General features: G+C 39.4%; 1 protein-coding gene across 1 annotated transcript in view; it reads left to right on the top strand.

The window, feature by feature from the left end:
- The first annotated feature begins 369 nt into the window (after positions 1-369).
- The window catches only part of RNF11 (ring finger protein 11), a 39,235-nt gene continuing 20,450 nt past the window's right edge, over positions 370-19,154 (top strand). Inside the window, exon 1 of the mRNA XM_030870099.2 lies at positions 370-991. Within this exon, the coding sequence (XP_030725959.1) occupies positions 869-991 (123 nt within the window). The 5' untranslated portion in view covers positions 370-868. The remainder of the gene's footprint in view (positions 992-19,154) is intronic.

Genomic DNA, 19,154 nt, shown 5'->3' with positions numbered 1-19,154 from the left:
ATTCTGAAGGGATAAATGGTAAACCTTTTAACATTTTAATCATGGGAGTGATCCATTCATACACGGGTTTAAAAATAGATCCCTTGGCTGAAGGTGGTGAGAAGACTGTCAAAACAGCGCACAGGTAAGAGCTGAGACAAGCGAGGTGGGCGCAGTGCGTCTGGGGAGGCACGGGAGACGCAGGATTGGTTTCGGAGTCACGTCTCAGACTGTCAGAGAAGCAGAAACTGACGCAGGCCCAGGAACAGCTGCTTAGGACTGGAGAAGGCGAGAGAGGCGGGGTGCGGGGGGGGACGCGCAGCTGAGAGCCGCCCACGCCTCCCAGCGCCGGGGCGGGACCAGAGCACGCACGGCGGCGTGACGCAGGCCGCAGCTGGCCTCGTTCTGGCCGTCGCCGCCGCTTTCAGGCGGAGTAGGATGAGGCCCGCGGCTGCAGCTCCGGCGTCGGCGGGGGCAGCAGCAGCTGAGGCAGCAGCTGAGGGAGCCTCGACGGCCGCGCCCCCCCCTCCTGACCTGGATTAGGCCCAGCAGCTCCGTGGCCGCCGCCGCCCCGCGGGGGGGCGGGGTGGGGAAGTGTTTCGTCTCCCCGCCCCCCCCCCGCCGCCGCCGCCGCCGCCGCCGCCGCCGCCGCCTCGTAGGAGGCTACCGCCGCGACCCCAGGGAACCCGCGGCCCAGCCTTAAGCCCCCAACCCCGGGGGCTAGCATGAGCGGCTCTTCGGCGGCGCCGGGGGGCGGGTTAGCCGTCGCCGCCTGAGCCCCGGCCTGCCGCCCGACCCCACCTCGCTGACCGAGGCTGACGGCGGAGCGTGCGAACGACCCCGCTACTGCTTTCTTCCTCCCCTAGATCACACACCCCAGCCCCGGAAGATGGGGAACTGCCTGAAGTCCCCCACTTCGGATGACATCTCCCTGCTTCACGAGTCTCAGTCCGACCGGGCTAGCTTTGGCGAGGGGACGGAGCCGGATCAGGAGCCGCCGCCGCCATATCAGGTAGGGGAGGGTGTGTGTTGGGCAACAGGGGTGCGAGGAGTAGAGGCAGCTCTGGCTGAGATTGTGGGATCTTCGGGGCTGTCACTGCCCCTGGCCTGAGGAGCACTGACCCCCTTAGGGCTGGATGTGAGGGTGATTGCTTCCCACCCTCAGGATAGGGGGAATCCTTCACCTCCCCTCAAGCACTGCGTGGGGATGGTACTTGTCCTTGAGTTCTGGGATTCGAGTATGTGTGATATCCCCTTGGCCTGTGGCTGGTGGTTAGATGGTGGAGTTTGGAAGTGATATTTTCCTGCCTTTATGCCTGAACTGTGAGGTTTGGAGGTGATTTCCTCATCGCATCGCCAGCTGGATTTTGGGTTCTGGATAGGTCGTTACCCCTTCCCCCCCCCCCCCGTTTATACTTTCAAGTGTGATCATCCTCTCCTCCCTCCTGTCTGTCTGTATTCATTGGATCTGGTAGGCGTTCATTTCTCCCTCTGCTTGGGAGATTTCCAAGTAGTGATTTTGGTTCTAGCAACATCGAGTTACTTGTTTTTATATATGTTTATATTAATTTTTAATCCCTCCTTTTGCTCCACCCCTATGACACACCTTTTAAACACGCTGACTTAAGAGAACTTGCTTATCTTGAACTTTGGAAACCTTCAAACCTTACCTGAGAAATAGCTTATGTTACTCGTGGTTCTCCCTTTGTATCAAAGACTTGTCTTCTAAATAGCTTCACTGCTTTTTGTACAGCAATCAGCAGCTCCAGATATCTTTACACAATTAATAAAGAGCTAAAGACTGCTTTAGAAAACTCAAAATAGATATGCAGCTGTTATAATCCGTAATATATATAAACCTTTCCTCTACTTTTTCAGTTTTAAATAATGGTGATTAAAAACTTTTTCCCCAGAAGGGCTTGGATAGTTGTGGCTTAATTTTTTTCATGAATGGGGTTTAATTTTCAAACTGGGCAGTCTCCTTTGTTGTTTCATGTGGTGACATCATTATCTAGTGTTATTCTTTTCTCATTCCTATGTAAATCAGTGTCTCACCACACCAGAAAAACCTGATCACATATGCTGGTTTTCTGGATAAAACCCTCCAGGGGCCTTTCATATATGCCAATAAAGTCCAGTCTTTTAATTGTGGCATAGAGAAGTCTCCATGATTTCTCTTTCACATTCATATTCCAGGCCTATCAAATACAACAGCCTGTTCACACATCTCTGCCTTAGCTCCATTTGCCCCCTCTGGAGCCCTTCCCCCAAGGTCAGCAGGTGAACAGCGTAATCCTCTTTGAGGACTCAACTGTATCTGAAGTCCCTACATTCCCCTCCCTCTCACCCTGAATCCATTACTTCCTTCTTTGTGTCCCCCCTGAAGGAAGTGTCCACACTTTCATAAGCAGCCCATTTAACACTTGAATGTTATCCTTGTTTAGTTAGATGTGTGTCTCATTCTTGAGGCATTTCCCTCCTTCTCCAGTATAAGCTGTATGCAGGTAGGGACCCTGTGTTTCCTGTTTGTTGTATACGCAGCATCTGGCTCATAGTAGATGCTTAGTAACTGGAGTGAGTGAAGACTGTAAGCCCTTGAGAACAGGGACTATGTCCCCCTTGCTTAGTGCCATTTCTGGCACATAAGCACTTAAATGTTGAGTGAATTAATGAATTTGAATTCAGTTTTGTAAATTTACACACCCGTTTCTTCCAAAGAATTGTCACAAGGGAAGTCTCTTAAAAAATCCAAGCTAAGTCTAGATGTTTTTCTGAGTCTTTGAAGCAAGTAAATAGTTTATATTTCACTCTTGGTTTCCTTCATAAATGCTATAGGACAGTGTGCTTATTTCAGTTTCATAAGCAAATTCTTTTAGAAGTATGAGTTTTTATTTCAAAATCTCCTTCCATGTTCCCTAGCCCCCTTCTAGGCAAGTCAAATATCTTTGACTTTCTACACTCTTTCTCTTATATCCTTATGATAAATACAGTGTTAAGAATAACTTCTTTAGAATTTATGGGAATTGTATTTGCCTTTTCCAGCAGGATAAGATGATAAGAGAGTTTTTTTGGTGTCATGAAGGAACGTTTTTTGAAACATGTTTGTGACAGCGGGAGTTTTTTGTGGTTGCCATTTCCTGAAATGAACGACCCAGATACTGATATGCAAATTTGGCATCAATTTGAAAGAAGTAATTTCTTTAAAGATAGAAGCATAAAAAGAGAAACTTTTGTAGAAATTTGTCTTACCTGAAGGAATTGAAGTTTTTAGGAATGTAAATCAGGTGATCTGAGAAACACTAATCCAAGGTAAATGATTTATATTTTCAGTGGATAGAAGTGACTTATTTTTTTCTTCAAAAATAGTGTATAATTGACAGAGCTACAGAAATATTGGCTTATTTCCTTAAAGAATAGTCTCAGTTACAGTAGGATTTTTAAAAAATTCATGGAGGGAATAACTGATTATAAAGGAACACACTTGGTATTTCTCTGTAGTGAATGGTTAAAAGAAAAGATGTACAATGTATCTATATGCCAAGAGCTCTATATAAAAAACTTCTGTAACATCCAGTTATTTCTTATTAACAGGATCTGAGATTTGTTTTATCTATTTATGCTTAAATGTAAGCACTGCACTACTGTGGTCAAAGTTGATGGGAAGTACATATTTCTCTCCTGGGTTTCTTTTGTAGCCTCCTAACTGGTCTCTCTGCTTTCACCCTTACCCTCCCTTTAGTCTATGCTTAACCCATCATCCAGAGTGATTGTGGTAAAACAGATCATGACACTCTACTCAACTTTCTGTGGATCCTCATTTCGTTCAAAGTAAAAGCCAAATTCCTTAGTGTCCCATAAACCCTACATGATCTATACCCTCTGCTCCCATACAGAGCTCTTATGACACCTCTTACTACTCTGCCCTTTGCTGGCTTCCTCTGGCCTCCTTGTTTCTAGGATACTCCAGGACCTTTACTCTGTTTTTTTCTGTGCCTTGAGTACTCTTCCCCCAGGTATCATCATGGCTGACTCCCTTACCTTCAAGTTTTTAGTCAAATGACACATTCTTACACCCTCTCTGACCACCCTATTTAAAAGTGCACTTGCCTTGGCACCCTGGAATTCTCGCTTACCTTGTTCTATTTTTTTCCATAGCGTTTATCACTTTCTAACACATTGTCTTTACTTATGATATTTATTGTTTATTATCTGTCTCCTCCTGCTAGGTGGTAAACTCCCTGAGGAAAGGGAAGTTTTTAAAAAATTGTTGTTTCCCAAGTGCCTAAATAGTGCCTGGCACACATTAGGCAGTCAGTTGTTGGTTGAATGACTGGATTTCTTTTAAATGATTTAATATATTTATTTTGAGGCAAGTGCAGTAGAATGTTTTGTAAGAATTATGCACATTCCTAGTGCCTTTTTCCTTTATAATGGATCATTTTTAAGGAATCAATCCTAAAAATCAAATCCCAATAATATTAAACATAGGCATTGGTTTAAAATAATTATTGATAAAATAGGTTTTTTCCATCTTGTTTATATTCTATAACAAAATGTTTATTTTGTGAGAAAGAACTTAAATCTTTGTCCTTAAAGAAATTGGAGGGAAGAGGTTAGAGCTTTTCTTGAATTAGAAGGTAAAAAACAAATTTGGCACGTCGTCTACTCTTTCCTTCCTGAATGTTTAAAAAGAATACAGAGGAAATCTGCCCATCAAGGGCAGTCTTAGAAGGGTTGTGAGAGGGAGGATAAGTCATGAAAGGCTGAGGAATGAAGGTTGATAAGAGGAAAGGGCCAGGTAGGTAGCCCAGCTTTGAAAGGTGTAAGTGAACAGATTGAGAAACCACTAACTAGTCACTCTAAAACCCCCATTTCTCATGACTAATTTGGGAGTGGCACTCTGTTAAATTAATATTCATCGACAACAAAAAAGCACTTTACAGTACTTTAATCTGAATATATATATATGCATATATAAATAAAGTGGTATCTCTCACTTTTGCAGTACTTATATAGTTTGAGATTTACTCATCTCTTCCTTCTGCTGTGCACTTTGTGATTAATACATTTGAGATTTTAAAATGAGAAGAAAAATTATTGGTAATACAGCGCTGAGTGCAAGTATAGCTCTGGTTTTGGAGTCAGATGGGTCTGAGTTCATATCCTGGTTCATATCACGTGTAAAATATGAAGAGAGTTTATCAGATTATGTTGTGTCTTGAGGAACTTCTTTCACAAATAACAAAACATAACATTCTGGATATTTCAAACTGACTGAAGGTTACTTTTTTTTTTTAAGGCTTGGTCTCTACTATAGAACTCATTAAAAGTAACCCCTCTCATTTAAAGATCTAGAATATAAGAAGATACTCATTTTTAAGCATTCAGAGCTTTAATAGTAATAATAACTTGTTTTTCTGGTATCTTTATGAAGTTAAGTTCAGGTAGTTAATTTTTTTTTTTATGTATTAGTGTTTTGTTTACTATTTTGTTGGAAATTACCTCAGTGTATCTCACCTATCTTGCTCTTATTAAACAAATTATTTAACTTAAAAAAACTCCCTTTGTGTGAAATTTTATCCCTCCCCTGTTGAAATTTTACCTTTTCATTGAGGTGCAGATCAACTCCAACCTCTTTAATAAATCCTCCACTGACCATTTTTTTCCCCTCTCCTGATTTCTTCAAGTGTAGTATTTTCTGTTTGTAATATTTATCTGGAAATCATGTATTATCTTATTAGCTCTCGGTGCTTTAACATTTATTATTTTTCCAGATTACTGTTTCCTTAAAAGTGAGAATGATGTGTTAAGATTTTAAAAGTTTCTCAGTGGAGTGGAATGGTACCTTACACATTGTAGACACCCGGTGTCTAACTTAGAACTCTGCCTTCTCCCTCTTACACTGTCACCACTGGAACTGAGGTCTTCATGACCTCTCACAATTACCTATTTGATGTCTCCTCTTCCATGCATTTCATCCCCAACCATTTATTGTTCAGTAAATTCTATCCAAATCAGATTCCCTTGCCTCTTAATCCTTAATGATTCTTCCCGACTCATCACTGAAGATCTGTCCTAGCATTCAGAGTTATTATCTGGCTTCTTTTATACTTTTCCAGCTTTTCGTAGTCTTATATAAAACCTATACTCTAGTCAGACTGAAGTTTGCTATGTTCTGTATATGCCTTCTGCTTTCCAGCCTCTGCCTTTGCTCATTCTATTCCTGTTGCCCAGAATACTCCTCTTTATACACTTCTTTACCCTTCCTATTTGATTTTAATTACTCCTCTTTATACACTTCTTTACCCTGCCTATTTGATTTTAATTATTTATAACAATGTTGCCTGTACCCTACTAGAATCCAAGTCTGATGATTCATCTTTGCATTGCTAGAACTGTGCTTTTCACATAGCAGGCACTCAAATACTTGAGTAAATGTGAAAATCAGTTATTGTGTTTTTCTGTGAGTGTGAAGTCTTAACGGTTGTTCGATTCTTTATAAATTGTTCCCAGAATCCTGTGCTTTAGTGTTTGGCTTTTGTACTTTAAAGGGTTCTGCTATTTTTCTCTCCCACATTAACTATGTTATCTGACTATATTCAGTTTTGTCCTGTCACTTCTAATTTATAATGTGCATAAGCTTTGGGAAAGTTAATCTGTTTACCTTGTTTTCATTTGAGTTTGGTCTGTGTTCTGTGTAGCTCAGCTTGCCTCTTCTTTTTTTTAATAACTAAGCAAATATCTTTGCTTATTTATTTGTAACCATTGTTACAAGGGTTTTGTTTGTTTATGCATGATCTACCCCTCTGGATGTCCTTTAATTAAGGCTGATTCTTTGCCATTAAGAATGTATGAGCACCTTTAAGAGTAGGACAGTCTGTGTGTCAGTTTAATTCTAGAGCCAATTATAGGGTAACTTGAGAAGATAGGGGTAATGAGTACTTGGTACATAAGGTCTGAGAACTTGACTTTCTTAAAATATTTTTTAGTTAGCACTTTCTAGGATATATTTTTGTAAAATTTAGATCTTTTAAAAATCATAATATAATACTTTAGGTAGGAGGGGATTTTTTTTAAAGATCTTAATTTTATTTGGTTCCTTCTACATAGAAAAATTGTCACAGAATGGCTACTATAGGTTTTCCCTGACTTCTTTTTCTTCAACTTGTACCACTTCTTTCTGTCTTTACTGTCTCAGCCAAGTTCAAAATTTCTAGAAATGAGGAAGGAAGTGAAAAGAGGATGATTGTAAATACAGTTGGAATTAGATGTTGTATTTCTTTGTCATCTTGCCTCAAGCCATTTCTGAATGTAATTATCTTCTGTGTATTACCTTTTTTCAAGCAAAGAGTTAGGGATTATGTGTTTCTGTCCTGTATCAACAGATTATTAAAAAATAGGCTGTAACAAATTTCCAGAAGTTGATTCCTTGTCAGTAACTTTTAATATAGAATTTAACAATAAATTTAATTTATTAACAATTTAAAACAATAACAATATCAAAAAATATTTATGATATTGTTAACCTGTTCAGTATTCAGGATTTTTGCAGTTGTGATGTAAATGAAATCAAGAGTGAGGTGGTAAAGATACTAAAGACTCAGAGTGGAAATGTGAGTGAAAGATGTGAGGAAAAGCTAGCGCATAGATAGCCAAAGTGTGTGTGTTTTTAATGGCAGAAGAAATTGCTACATGCTGTTGAAAAGTAAAGTGATAAGGGAGAACTAAATATATTTTCTGCTCTTGGAGAATCTGCCTGACCTTTTGGTTTTGATATTCAATTTGACTTTATGGTATGTTGCTTTTCAAGTCTTAGAAGAGTTCCTTATTGTAACCAATTAAAAATACTTTGAGTTCATTTTAATATGAATGCACATATACCTATCTTTTAATTAAATAGCCAACATGGAGTGTGCTCCCAGGGGCAGTTGAGTAATTATCTTGTTACTTAATCCAGAGAGCATACAGTAAGGTAAGTAAGGGATATGAAGATGTGGGAATGAAGAAAGCAATCCTCCAGATATATTAGTTCCTAAATTTATTAAAACTTTATGAATTCTTATGAAGCTGAATGGCTTTAAGAAGAATGAGACTTTTATAATTGATCCAATTAGTTAAAATTACATGTAATTTTGTATAACAATTTAATTCTTACATATGTGGCAAAAAAAAGCAGTTTACCATAAACTGAATGGCAAGGCTTTAAGGATAAAAACCAGGACACTTGATACTTCATTTCTTCTATCGGTCAGCAGGTATGTGTTGGGCACCAAGGTGAAAGGAGAAATGAGTCCTTTACCCTTAAGGATCTACCACTTTAAGGAGGCAAGATTAATGTATATACATGAAGCATTTATTCAGTGTGAAACAGTATAATCAAGTATTAAACTTGAGACTTTAAGTTGGAGGATCAATTTATGATAGGGCAGTGGATCACAAAATAACTCTTTAGCTTCTGAAGACATCAAATGATGAACGTAAATGTAAAAAATAATAAAAGCAAAAGAGCTGCCCTGATTAAACTATGAGTTGGGGAGCTTGGAGCTGGAAGAATAATCAGTAGGTGGTGAGCATGAATTTAGAGGAAGTTGTATAATGTTGTACAGTTAAAGTATAATATGTGTGTGTGTGTGTAAAACCTTTATATTGCTTATATACAATAAAGAGTATATATTTAATAGTATAAATAACATCTTAACTATATAGTCCGGTGACCTTTTACATATTATAACCACCATCGAGATATAGCCAATATCCAACCCCCCAAAAGGCTCCCTCATATCTCCTCTAACAGTCAATACCCCTTCCCCAAAGGTAACTACTGTTCTGACCTCTTACCACCTTCTGTTTGTTTTGCCCAGTTTTGAACTTAAATAATTTGTTCAGCATTGTTTGTGAAATTCGGTTATGATGTTCCATATTGTGGCAGTAGCTCATATTATTTTTCATTGCTGTAGAGGATTCAGTTGTATAAATATACTTTTAAAACCCATTTTACTATTAATACATATTTGGGTTGTGTTAGTTTTTGACTGTATGAATGTGCTGTGAACATTTTTTAAAATATACGTAAATACCTATTTGGTTTATATTCAGGAGTGGAAATGCTGGGTAATGGAACAGGTATATATTTAGTTTTTCCCACAATATTTTATTATGGAAATTTCAAAAACAAAGAGAAGTTGACAGAATTGTTTGAATACCCATATTCCTACCACTTAGACTGTAGTTAACATTTTGCTATATTTGTTTTAACACATACCCTGTCCCTTTATCAATCCATCCTATTTTTGGATGCATTTCAAAATAAGTTGCCAAAGTGGTTTCACCAGTTTACACTATCAGCTATATACGAGAGTTCTGTTTGCTCTACATCCTTACCAGCACCTGGTATTGTCAGTCTTTTATTTTAGGCACTCTGATAAGTGTGTAGAAGTGTTTCATTGTGGTTTTAATTTGCATTTCCCCAATGAGAAGTGCATACCAGTATGCATACTAATATGTGGTCTTTTGTCGCTGGTCTCTTACTGTTTTCAAGATTCATCTATGTTGTAGCATGTATCAGGACTTCATTTCTTTTATTGTGAAGTATTTCATTGTGTGGATCAGCCACATTTTGTTTAGCCATTCTTCATTGATGAACATTTGGGCTTCCATTTTTTGGCTCTTATGAATGCTTTTATAAACATTTGTGTGCAAGTTTTTGTACAGATATGTTTTCATATCGCTTGGTTATACACTTCCTAGTAGAATTGCTGTGTCACATAATTCCATGTTTAACCTTTTGAGGGACTGCCAAACTGTTTTCCAAAACACTTGTAGTATGGTTTTACATTCCCACTAGCAGTGCACAAGGGTTCCAATTTCTGCACATCATCACCAAAACTTATTATCTTTTTTTTTTTAATTATAGCCATTCTAGTGCCTATGAAGTGGTATCTCATTGCGGTTTGGGTTTTTTTTTTAAATTAATTAATTAGCTTATTTGTTTATTTTTGGCTGCGTTGGGTCTTCGTTGCTGCACGCGGGCTCTCTCTAGTTGCGGCGAGTGGGGGCTACTCTTCATTGCAGTGCATGGGCTTCTCATTGCGGTGGCTTCTCGTTGCAGAGCACGGCCTCTAGGCGAGCGGGCTTCAGTAGTTGTGGCACGCGGGCTCAGTAGTTGTGGCTGGCAGGTTCTAGAGCGCAGGCTCTAGAGCGCGGGCTCAGCGCACAGGCTTAGTTGCTCCGTGGCATGTGGGATCTTCCCAGACCAGGGCTCGAATCCCCTGCATTGGCAGGCAGATTCTTAACACCGTGCCACCAGGGAAGTCCTCATTGTGGTTTTGATTGCATTTCCGTAAAGGCTCAATGTTGAGCATCTTTTCACGTGCTTCTTGGCCATTTGTACATCTTTGGAGAAATGTCTATTCAGATCCTTATTGAGTTGTAAGAGTTCATTATATATTCTGATCCCTTGTCAGATATGAGATTTGCAAGTTTTCTCCTGTTTTGTGGACTGTCTTTTCACTTTTGAAAAATTAATTTTTATTGGAGTATAGTTGATTAACAATGTTGTGTTAGTTCCTGCTATACAGCAAAGTGAATCAGTTATACATATATCCACTCTTCTTAAAATTCTTTTCCCATATGGGTCATTACAGAGTGTTGAGTAGAGTTCCCTGTGTTATACAGTAGGTCCTTATTAGTTATCTGTTGTCAATCCCAATCTCCTAATTTATCCCCTCCCCCGTTCCTCCTTGGTAACCATGAGTTTACCTTCCTTTAAATCTTTATGTCCCTTCCTCTTAGTTAATTACAGACAGAGAACATATATGACATGAATAATCCTTCCATTGAAAGCGCTCAGAGAAAGGGTATGAAGTGGTATTTTTCAGAAGAACATAACATTATTGGGAGCAGACTGACAGCTGTTTTGGTGATGAGAATTTCAGAATTTTTGGACGAATGAAGACAGTGATAGTCATCTACTCTGAGACTGTTTTAAGACTGTTGTCAGAATCTTTGGAAGCGAATGCAAACAAAAAGCCAGTAGATTTTGTAATTATACCCTATAAAGCTGTTTTCTGCTTCTAGAGACCCTAACAAGCATACCCTGTTAAAGTTCATATTTTATTTGTACTTTTCCATCATTTCTGCAAAGAAACCTTCAAATATTATTAGATCTTTGTGAGCGATCTCTCCTGCTTGTTCCTACAGATAGACTAGTTTGGGGGGGGTGGTTTAATTTTTATGGGAGTATAGTTGATTTACAATGTTGTGTTAGTTTCTGCTGTAGAGCAAAGTGTATCAGTTATACATATACATATATCCATTCTTTTTCCATATAGGTCATTACAGAGTATTGAGTAGAGTTCCATTTGCCATACAGTGTCCCTATTAGTTATCTATTTTATATATATGTGTATATGTCAATCCCAATCTCCCAATTTATCCCTCCCCCCTTTTCCCTCCTGGTAACCATAAATTTGTTTTTTATATCTGTGACTCTGTTTCTGTTTGTAAATAAGTTCATTTGTAACATTTTTTTAGTTTCCACGTATAAACGCTATCATATGATATTTGTCGTTCTCTGTCTGACTTACATCACTCAGTGTGACAATCTCTAGGTCCATCCATGTTGCAAATGGCATTATTTCATTCTTTTTTATGCCTGAGTAATATTCCATTGTATATATGTACCACATTTTCTTTATCCATTCCTCTGTTCATGGACATTTAGGTTGCTTCCATGTCTTGGCAGTTGTAAATAGTGCTGCAGTGAACATTGGGGTGCATGTATCTTTTCCAGTTATGGTTTTCTCCGGATATATGGCCAGGAGAAGGATTGCTTATCATATGGTAGCTCTATTTTTACTTTTTTAAGGAACTGCCATACTGAATCTAAAAAAAAAAAAATGGCTCTGACAAACCTAGGGGCAATACAGGAATAAAGACACGGATGTAGAGAATGGACTTGAGGACATGGGGAGGGGGAAGGGTAAGCTGGGACGAAGTGAGAGAGTAGCATTGACATATATACACTACCAAATGTAAAATAGGTAGCTAGTGGGAAGCAGCTGCATAGCACAGGGAGATCAGCTCAGTGTTTTGTGACCACCTAGAGGAGTCGGATGGGGAGGGTGGGAGGGAGATGCAAGAGGGAGGGCATATGGGGATACATGTATACATATAGCTGATTCACTTTGTGATGCAGCAGAAACTAACACAACATTGTAAAGCCATTATACTCCAATAAAGATGTTTAAAAAAAAAAAAAGGAACTGCCATATGTTCTCCATAGTGGCTGTACCAATTTACATTCCCACCAACAGTGTAGGAGGATTCCCTTTTCTCCACACCCTCTCCAGCATTTATTGTTTGTCGATTTTTTGGTGGTGGCCATTCTGACCGGTGTGAGGTGATACCTCATTGTAGTTTTGAGTTTCATCTCTCTAATAATTAGTGATGTTGAGCATCTTTTTTTTTAATTAATTAATTTATTTATTTATTTTTGGCTGCATTGGGTCTTTGTTGCGCATGGGCTTTCTCTAGTCGTGGTCTTCATTGCGGTGTGTAGGCTTCTCATTGTGGTGGCTTCTCTTGTTTCGGAGCACGGCCTCTAGGCGTGCTGGCTTCAGTAATTGTGGCTTGCAGGCTCTAGAGCGCAGGCTCAGTAGTTGTGGTGAACGGGCTTAGTTGCTCTGTGGCATGTGGGATCTTCCTGGACCAGGGCTCGAACCCACGTCCCCTGCATTGGCAGGCGGATTCTTAACCACTGCGCCACCAAGGAAGCCCTGTTGAGCATCTTTTCGTGTGCTTTTTGGCCATCTGTATATCTTCTTTGGAGAAATGTCTATTTAGATCTTCCAACAACCATTTTTCGATTGGGTTGCTTTTTTTTGATATTGAGCTGCATGAGCTGTTTGTATATTTTGGAGATTAATCCCTGTTGGTCACTTTCTTTACAAATATTTTCTCCCATTCTGTGGGTTGTCTTTTTGTTTTGTTTATGGTTTCCTTTGCTATGGTCTTTTCACTTTCTTGATGGTGTTACTTGAGCACAAAAATTGCTAATTCTGGTGGATCCAGTTTATTTTTTCTTTTGTCACTTGAGCTTTTGGTGTTGTGTCTAAGAAAATTTTGCCTAACCCACATTCACAAAGATTTACTCCTGTGTTTTCTTTTAAGAGTTAATTTTTGTGTGTAGTGTAAGGAAGGCCCCAGATTTATTATTTTGAATGTGACTATCCTATCAGAGCACCATTTGTTCAATATTTCCCCATTGTTGTGCCCCAAATCAATTGTCCATTAAGTGTTAAGTATTTCTGGACTCTTCAGTTATGTTCCATTGATCTACATGTCTACTCTTGGCTTCTCTTGTTGTGGAGCACTGGCTATAGGCATGTGGGCTTCAGTAGTTGTGGTGTGCGAGCTTTAGAGTGCAGGCTCAATAGTTGTGGCACACGGGCTTAGTTGCTCCGCGGCATGTGGGATCTTCCCAGACCAGGGATCAAACCCGTGTCCCCTGCATTGGCAGGCAGATTCCTAACCACCGTGCCACCAGGGAAGTCCCTACATGTCTATTCTTTTTTTTTTTAATTTAAATTTTATTTGTTTATTTTTGTCTGTGTTGGGTCTTCCTTGCTGTGTGCGGGCTTTCTCTATTTGCGGTGAGTGGGGGCTACTCTTTGTTGCAGTGCATGGGCTTCTCATTGCAGTAGCTTCTCTTGTTGTGGAGCATGTGCTCTAGACACCTGGGCTTCAGTAGTTGTGGCACACAGGCTCAGTAGCTGTGGCACATGGGCTTAGTGGTTCTGTGGCATGTGGGATCTTCCCGGAGCAGGGATTGAACCCGTGTCCCCTGCATTGGCAGGTGGATTCTTAACCACTGCACCAGCAGGGAAGTCCCTACATGTCTTTTTTTTTTTTTGCGGTACGCGGGCCTCTCACTGTTGTGGCCTCTCCCGTTGCGGAGCACAGGCTCCGGACGCGCAGGCTCAGCGGCCATGGCTCGTGGACCCAGCCGCTCCGCGGCATGTGGGATCTTCCCGGACCGGGGCACAAACCCGTGTCCCCTGCATCAGCAGGCGGACTCTCAACCACTGCACCACCCGGGAAGCCCTACATGTCTATTCTTAATGCTAGTCCTACACTAGTTTTGCAGTAAGTTTTGAAATCAGGAGGTGTGAATCTTCAGACTTTGTTCTTATTATTCAACATTATTTTGGCTATTCTTAGTCCCTTATAATTCCATATGAATTTTGGGATCAATTGTCAATTTCTGAAAATAAACCAGCTGGGATTTTGATAGGGCCACATTTAATTTTTTTTTAATGAATCTACACTAAAATATTATTATCCAAAATCCATAGCTTGGTGTTGTATACTCTGTGAGTTTGGACGGATGTACAATGACATGGATTCTCCGTTATGTATAGTATCATACAGAATATTTTGCCTGCCTAAAAAATCCTGTGTGCTCCACATGTTCATCCCTTCCTCCTAACCCCTGGCAACCACTGATCTTTTACTGTCTCCACAGTTTTTCTTTTCCAGAATGTCATATATTTAGAAGCAAACAGCATGTAGCCTTTTCACATTGGCTTCTTTCACTTAGTAACGTGCAATGAAGTTTCTTCCATGTTTATCCATGGCTTAATAGCTCATTTCTTTTTAGCACTGAATAGTATTCCGTTGTCTTGATGCACCACAAGTTTATCCATTTACCTACTAAAGCATATCTTGGTTGCTTCCAAGTTTTGGGAATTATGATTGAAGCTGCTGTTAACATCCATGTGCAGGTTTTTGGGTGGATATAAGTTTTCAACCCCTTTAGGTAAATACCAAGGAGCGTAATTGCTGGATTGTATATGGTAAGAGTATGTTTGGTTTTGTAAGAAACCGCCAAACCGTCTTTCAAAGTGGCTGTGCCATTTGCATTCCCACCAGCAGTAAGGGAGAGCTCCTGTTGCTCCATCCACATCCTCACCAGCATTTGATACTGTCAAGTGTTTTCAGTTTTCACTGTTCTAATAGGTGTAAGTGGTGTTTTTGTTTGCTTGTTTTAATTTGCAATTCCCAGTGCTTCTCAGTGTCCGCCTCTACCCCCTTAGGTGAAGAAGAATAGAATGCTCTGGCATATATCAAAATGGTTCCTTTCCCACTCCTCCTCTTGGGAGCATGAGGGGAATTTTTCTCTGATACTCACTGGGAGGACCTGGCAAAGCTCATGGAAATAAAACTTACGAATTGACTGTGGGGTCCCCCTGGAGTTTTTAACTCAGACTTGTTCACACTGAACCCCTAGTAATCATACAGTCCCCAGCAGAATTACAGTTCAGGTTTTCCTACCCCAGCACTGGTTCTGCTGACAGGTTTCTGCTCTCGTAAGTTGTGATTTTCTGTATCCGTCTGTCTCTCAAGTTCTGGGGTCAGCAGTTTGCTCTCTGACCTCACATCTCTGACCGATCTAAGAAGAGTTGTTGATTTTTTTGTTAGGGTGGTGTGGTGACTTCTAAGCTTACATGCTAGATCAGAAACTGGAAATTCTTAATTTTCATAATAATTATATGAAAGTGAATGTTATTCTCATCTTATAGATGAAGAAATAGGGTTAGCAGTAGAGCTAGTCAGCTATGAGAATTGAGTTTTAGATGGTAGAGGTAATTGCACAGTGTGGCAGAGTACTAGTAGAAGAATCAAAATAGATATGGTAACACTGGATTTGACTCAAAGGCAGTCATGGGGACCTGGGAATCCTTTTCCAGTAGAGTGAATCTGTCAGAAAAATGGAATATTGGAATGAAGTGGTTTATATGTAATAATTGAGGTAATGAGACTCCTTTATAATAAAGTGGGTCTTCTAAAAATATCTCCTAAATCATATAAAGGTAAGTTTCATATAGCACAGCAGTGTTCTGCTAAATTGATAGAAACGTCCCTGTGTATAACATCTATTTTGTCATTTGAAAATACACACCACTGTCACTCAGTAAAATGCTAAAATTAACAAAGTGTGTTTTTGGTGTTCCAGTGTCCTCTTTTCTGTCCTCAATTGGTGATTCCCCTTTCACCTTTCTTTTCTCCCTTAGGTGATCAGGGCTCCCTGTCTAACCTTTCTCTCTCAAATCAAACATTGTACATTTGCCATTAATTGATATTAAGGCACCAATTCCTGATTGAGGCTAATTTATAGTATAGTGTGAATGTGTTTTATTTAGCATTATCTCCACTAGTCATTTGTATCCTAGTTTCTTGCCTTTTACTGTGATTTTTTTAAAAATTTATTTATTTATTTTTGGCTGCACTGGGTCTTCATTGCTGCACGCAGGCTTTCTTTAGTTGTGTCCAGCAGGGGCTACTCTTCGTTGTGGTGTGCTGGCTTCTCATCGCGGTGGCTTCTCTTGTTGCGGAGCATGGGCTCTAGGCACAAGGCTTCAGTAGTTGTGGCTCGTAGGCTCTAGAGCGCAGGCTCTGTAGTTGTGGCACACAGGGCTTAGTTGCTCCGCAGCATGTGGGATCTTCCCAGACCAGGGCTCGAACCTGTGTCTCCTGCATTGGCAGGCGGATTCTCCACTGTGCCACCAGGGAAGCCCTGTGATATTTTTTTAAACATAGAAGTAATAGAAGTAGATTTGAAGCTTAAGAGGGCCCTGAAGCCATAGGTACTGATAAGTAGTCTGTTCAGGGTAATGAAGGAGCAAGGAGACTTAAAAAACAAGACTTAAAAAGATGGGTTATTGAAATCACACAGGAGAATTGAATGGATCCAGTTGTAGAAAGTATAACTGCAATTAAATTTAAGTGAAATTTTCCAATTCAAACAGTTTATTTTGGATAGATAAGTTTTGGATAGAGACCTTCTAAAATATGTTTTACATTTTTAACTTTTTTTTTATTCCAGAACACTGTCTTTGGTAACAGTGTCTTACTAAGACTGATTCGCAGCTGGGTCTTTTCAAACTTCACAATGCTCCCTTTTCATTCTCACTCCTTCCCCCATAAATCACTGAAATACTGACTTATAAGCAGATTTTCATCTCATTTTACTGATTCAAAACATACTAGAAGGATTAGTTTATTATTCTCTGTAGGTGATAGAATGGTGCCCCAGAGTCTTATTATGTAGGAATATTTGTGTTACTGAATGAAATCTGTTCTGCTTTTAATTCTTTTCTTTTTTTTTTTTTAATTTATTTGGTTGCACCAGGTCTTAGTTGCAGCTCGCCGGATCCTTGGTTTCGGCTCTCAGGTTCCATAGTTGTGGCTCAGCAGCTCCTTAGTTGCGGCACTCAAGCTCCTTAGTTGTGTCATGTGAACTCTTAGTTGAGGCATGCATGTAGGATCTAGTTCCCTGCCCAGGGATCGAACCCGGGGCCCCTGCATTGGGAGTGTGGAGTTTTATCTACTGCACCACCAGGGAAGTCCTTCTGCTTTTAATTCTTGTACCAGCATTTTATAATTTTTTTTCTCATTGTCTTCCCACTGTCTGATGGTTCTTCATCTGCTGTTAATGCAGCTCCCCTTATAGTAACTCTTCTAGTATTCTGCATATTGGAAAATCAGATAATTAGGCTTGTCATAATATTTCCTAGCAGCTGCCAGTAGAAGAGAGCCCAGAGGTAGTACCTATGAGTAGAGCAGCATTTTTGTTTGTGAATAAACTGTTTGGGGATTTGTATATATGGGCACCTTGTACTTTTTTTAAGGTTCAAAAAATTAGTTTTAGAGTTTCCATTGCAGAAATTTGCTTAAGTAAATAAAGTTGATTTTAGCAGGAAGTCCATATATACATGAGTGTAGAGAAATAGAGAAAGGGAAGAAACCTTCCTTAATATTGAGGTAAGCTTATCAGTATTTCATTTTTCACATACACCTCCCATCCCCCACTGTGTTTCATTATCTGGAATTTTCTCTTGTTCCTAGATATTGTTTCTCAAAATGCTTTATATTTCTTAAAATGTGCTTTAGTTACCTAGGACTTCTTACATATAAATTTTTAAACTCGGTGTAATCTTTATATTGATGAATACTTACGCTTAGGTCCACAGATCCTTATAGGGTCAAGAATAGAACTGTATTTCAGTGTAACTAATTTCCTTGGTAATCTTATGTATCCATTCAAAAGCACTATCTGAGAAGGAATCCATGACTTTTCATCAGATTGGTAAAGGTTTCCATGCCACAAAGAAGGTTAAGAATCCCTGAGAGGCAGTCTCTGAGTTGCAGGTAATGAGCTCATATCTCTGCAGCCAGAAACCGCAAAGCCTTTGGGGTTTGAGCCACAGAGTTCTGATAGGTGTGTGGTATAGGTATTCAGTTAAATTTTGCTGTTGCAACACTGTTAGGTAAATTATCAGACCTCATTTAAGATTAGGTAGTGTGAAATAGAGCCATTTTAAAATGGCTGAAATTCTGAAACCTATTGAAAGTTAACTTGAAGTATAATTTCTTAGTCATAGATGAAAAAAATTGAATCATAGGAAAACAGTAGTATCATAGTCTCAAATAGCTTAGACCATGGGTTCAGATATATTTTTGGCAACTCAAAATAGAAAAAATACATTTTATACCATGTTTCAGTTTGTAAAAACGGAAACAAGTTTCATAAAACAGTGTTGACCCTTACTATTATATATTCTGTATATTCTATTTCATTTTCTAAAAAGTCCTAGCTTTGACCCTCTAAAACTTATTTTACAATCCACAATGGTCATGACCTGCAGTCCAGAAAAAGACTCCAAGATATTGTACCAAAAAGATAAGATTATGAAATACATTTAAAATATTTTTTATGTCTGGCATTTCAAACAAAATCCCTTAGGAATTCAAACTTGCCTCTCTAAAAAAGAGCATTTTGGAGAAGTGGGTACATGTTTGTACCCTGGGAATAGTCATTAAGATGCTTGTGCCAGGTTCTTTACATTTATTATCTTTATTAAGGATTTTGGACTTTATCCTAGAACAGAGGAAAGCTAGCCAGTGAAGGATTTTAGGTGGGGTTGGGAGGGGGGTATTTTTAAAGAAGGACTCTGAGAACAAAGAGTATATATACTATTTAGGAAGCCACTGCATTAGCAGATATTGTTAGCTAGGGTGTTGGCAATAGAGATGAAGAGTTATAGATGAATTCTATTGATATTTGAGAGACAAAAACAGCAGAACTTAGTAGTGGATTGTATGGTAAGAATTTT

The sequence above is a fragment of the Globicephala melas genome, chromosome 1 (assembly GCF_963455315.2).
Source record: "Globicephala melas chromosome 1, mGloMel1.2, whole genome shotgun sequence".
In the NCBI taxonomy this organism is placed as follows: Eukaryota; Metazoa; Chordata; class Mammalia; order Artiodactyla; family Delphinidae; genus Globicephala; species Globicephala melas.
This window is presented reverse-complemented; position numbering and strand designations above follow the sequence as displayed.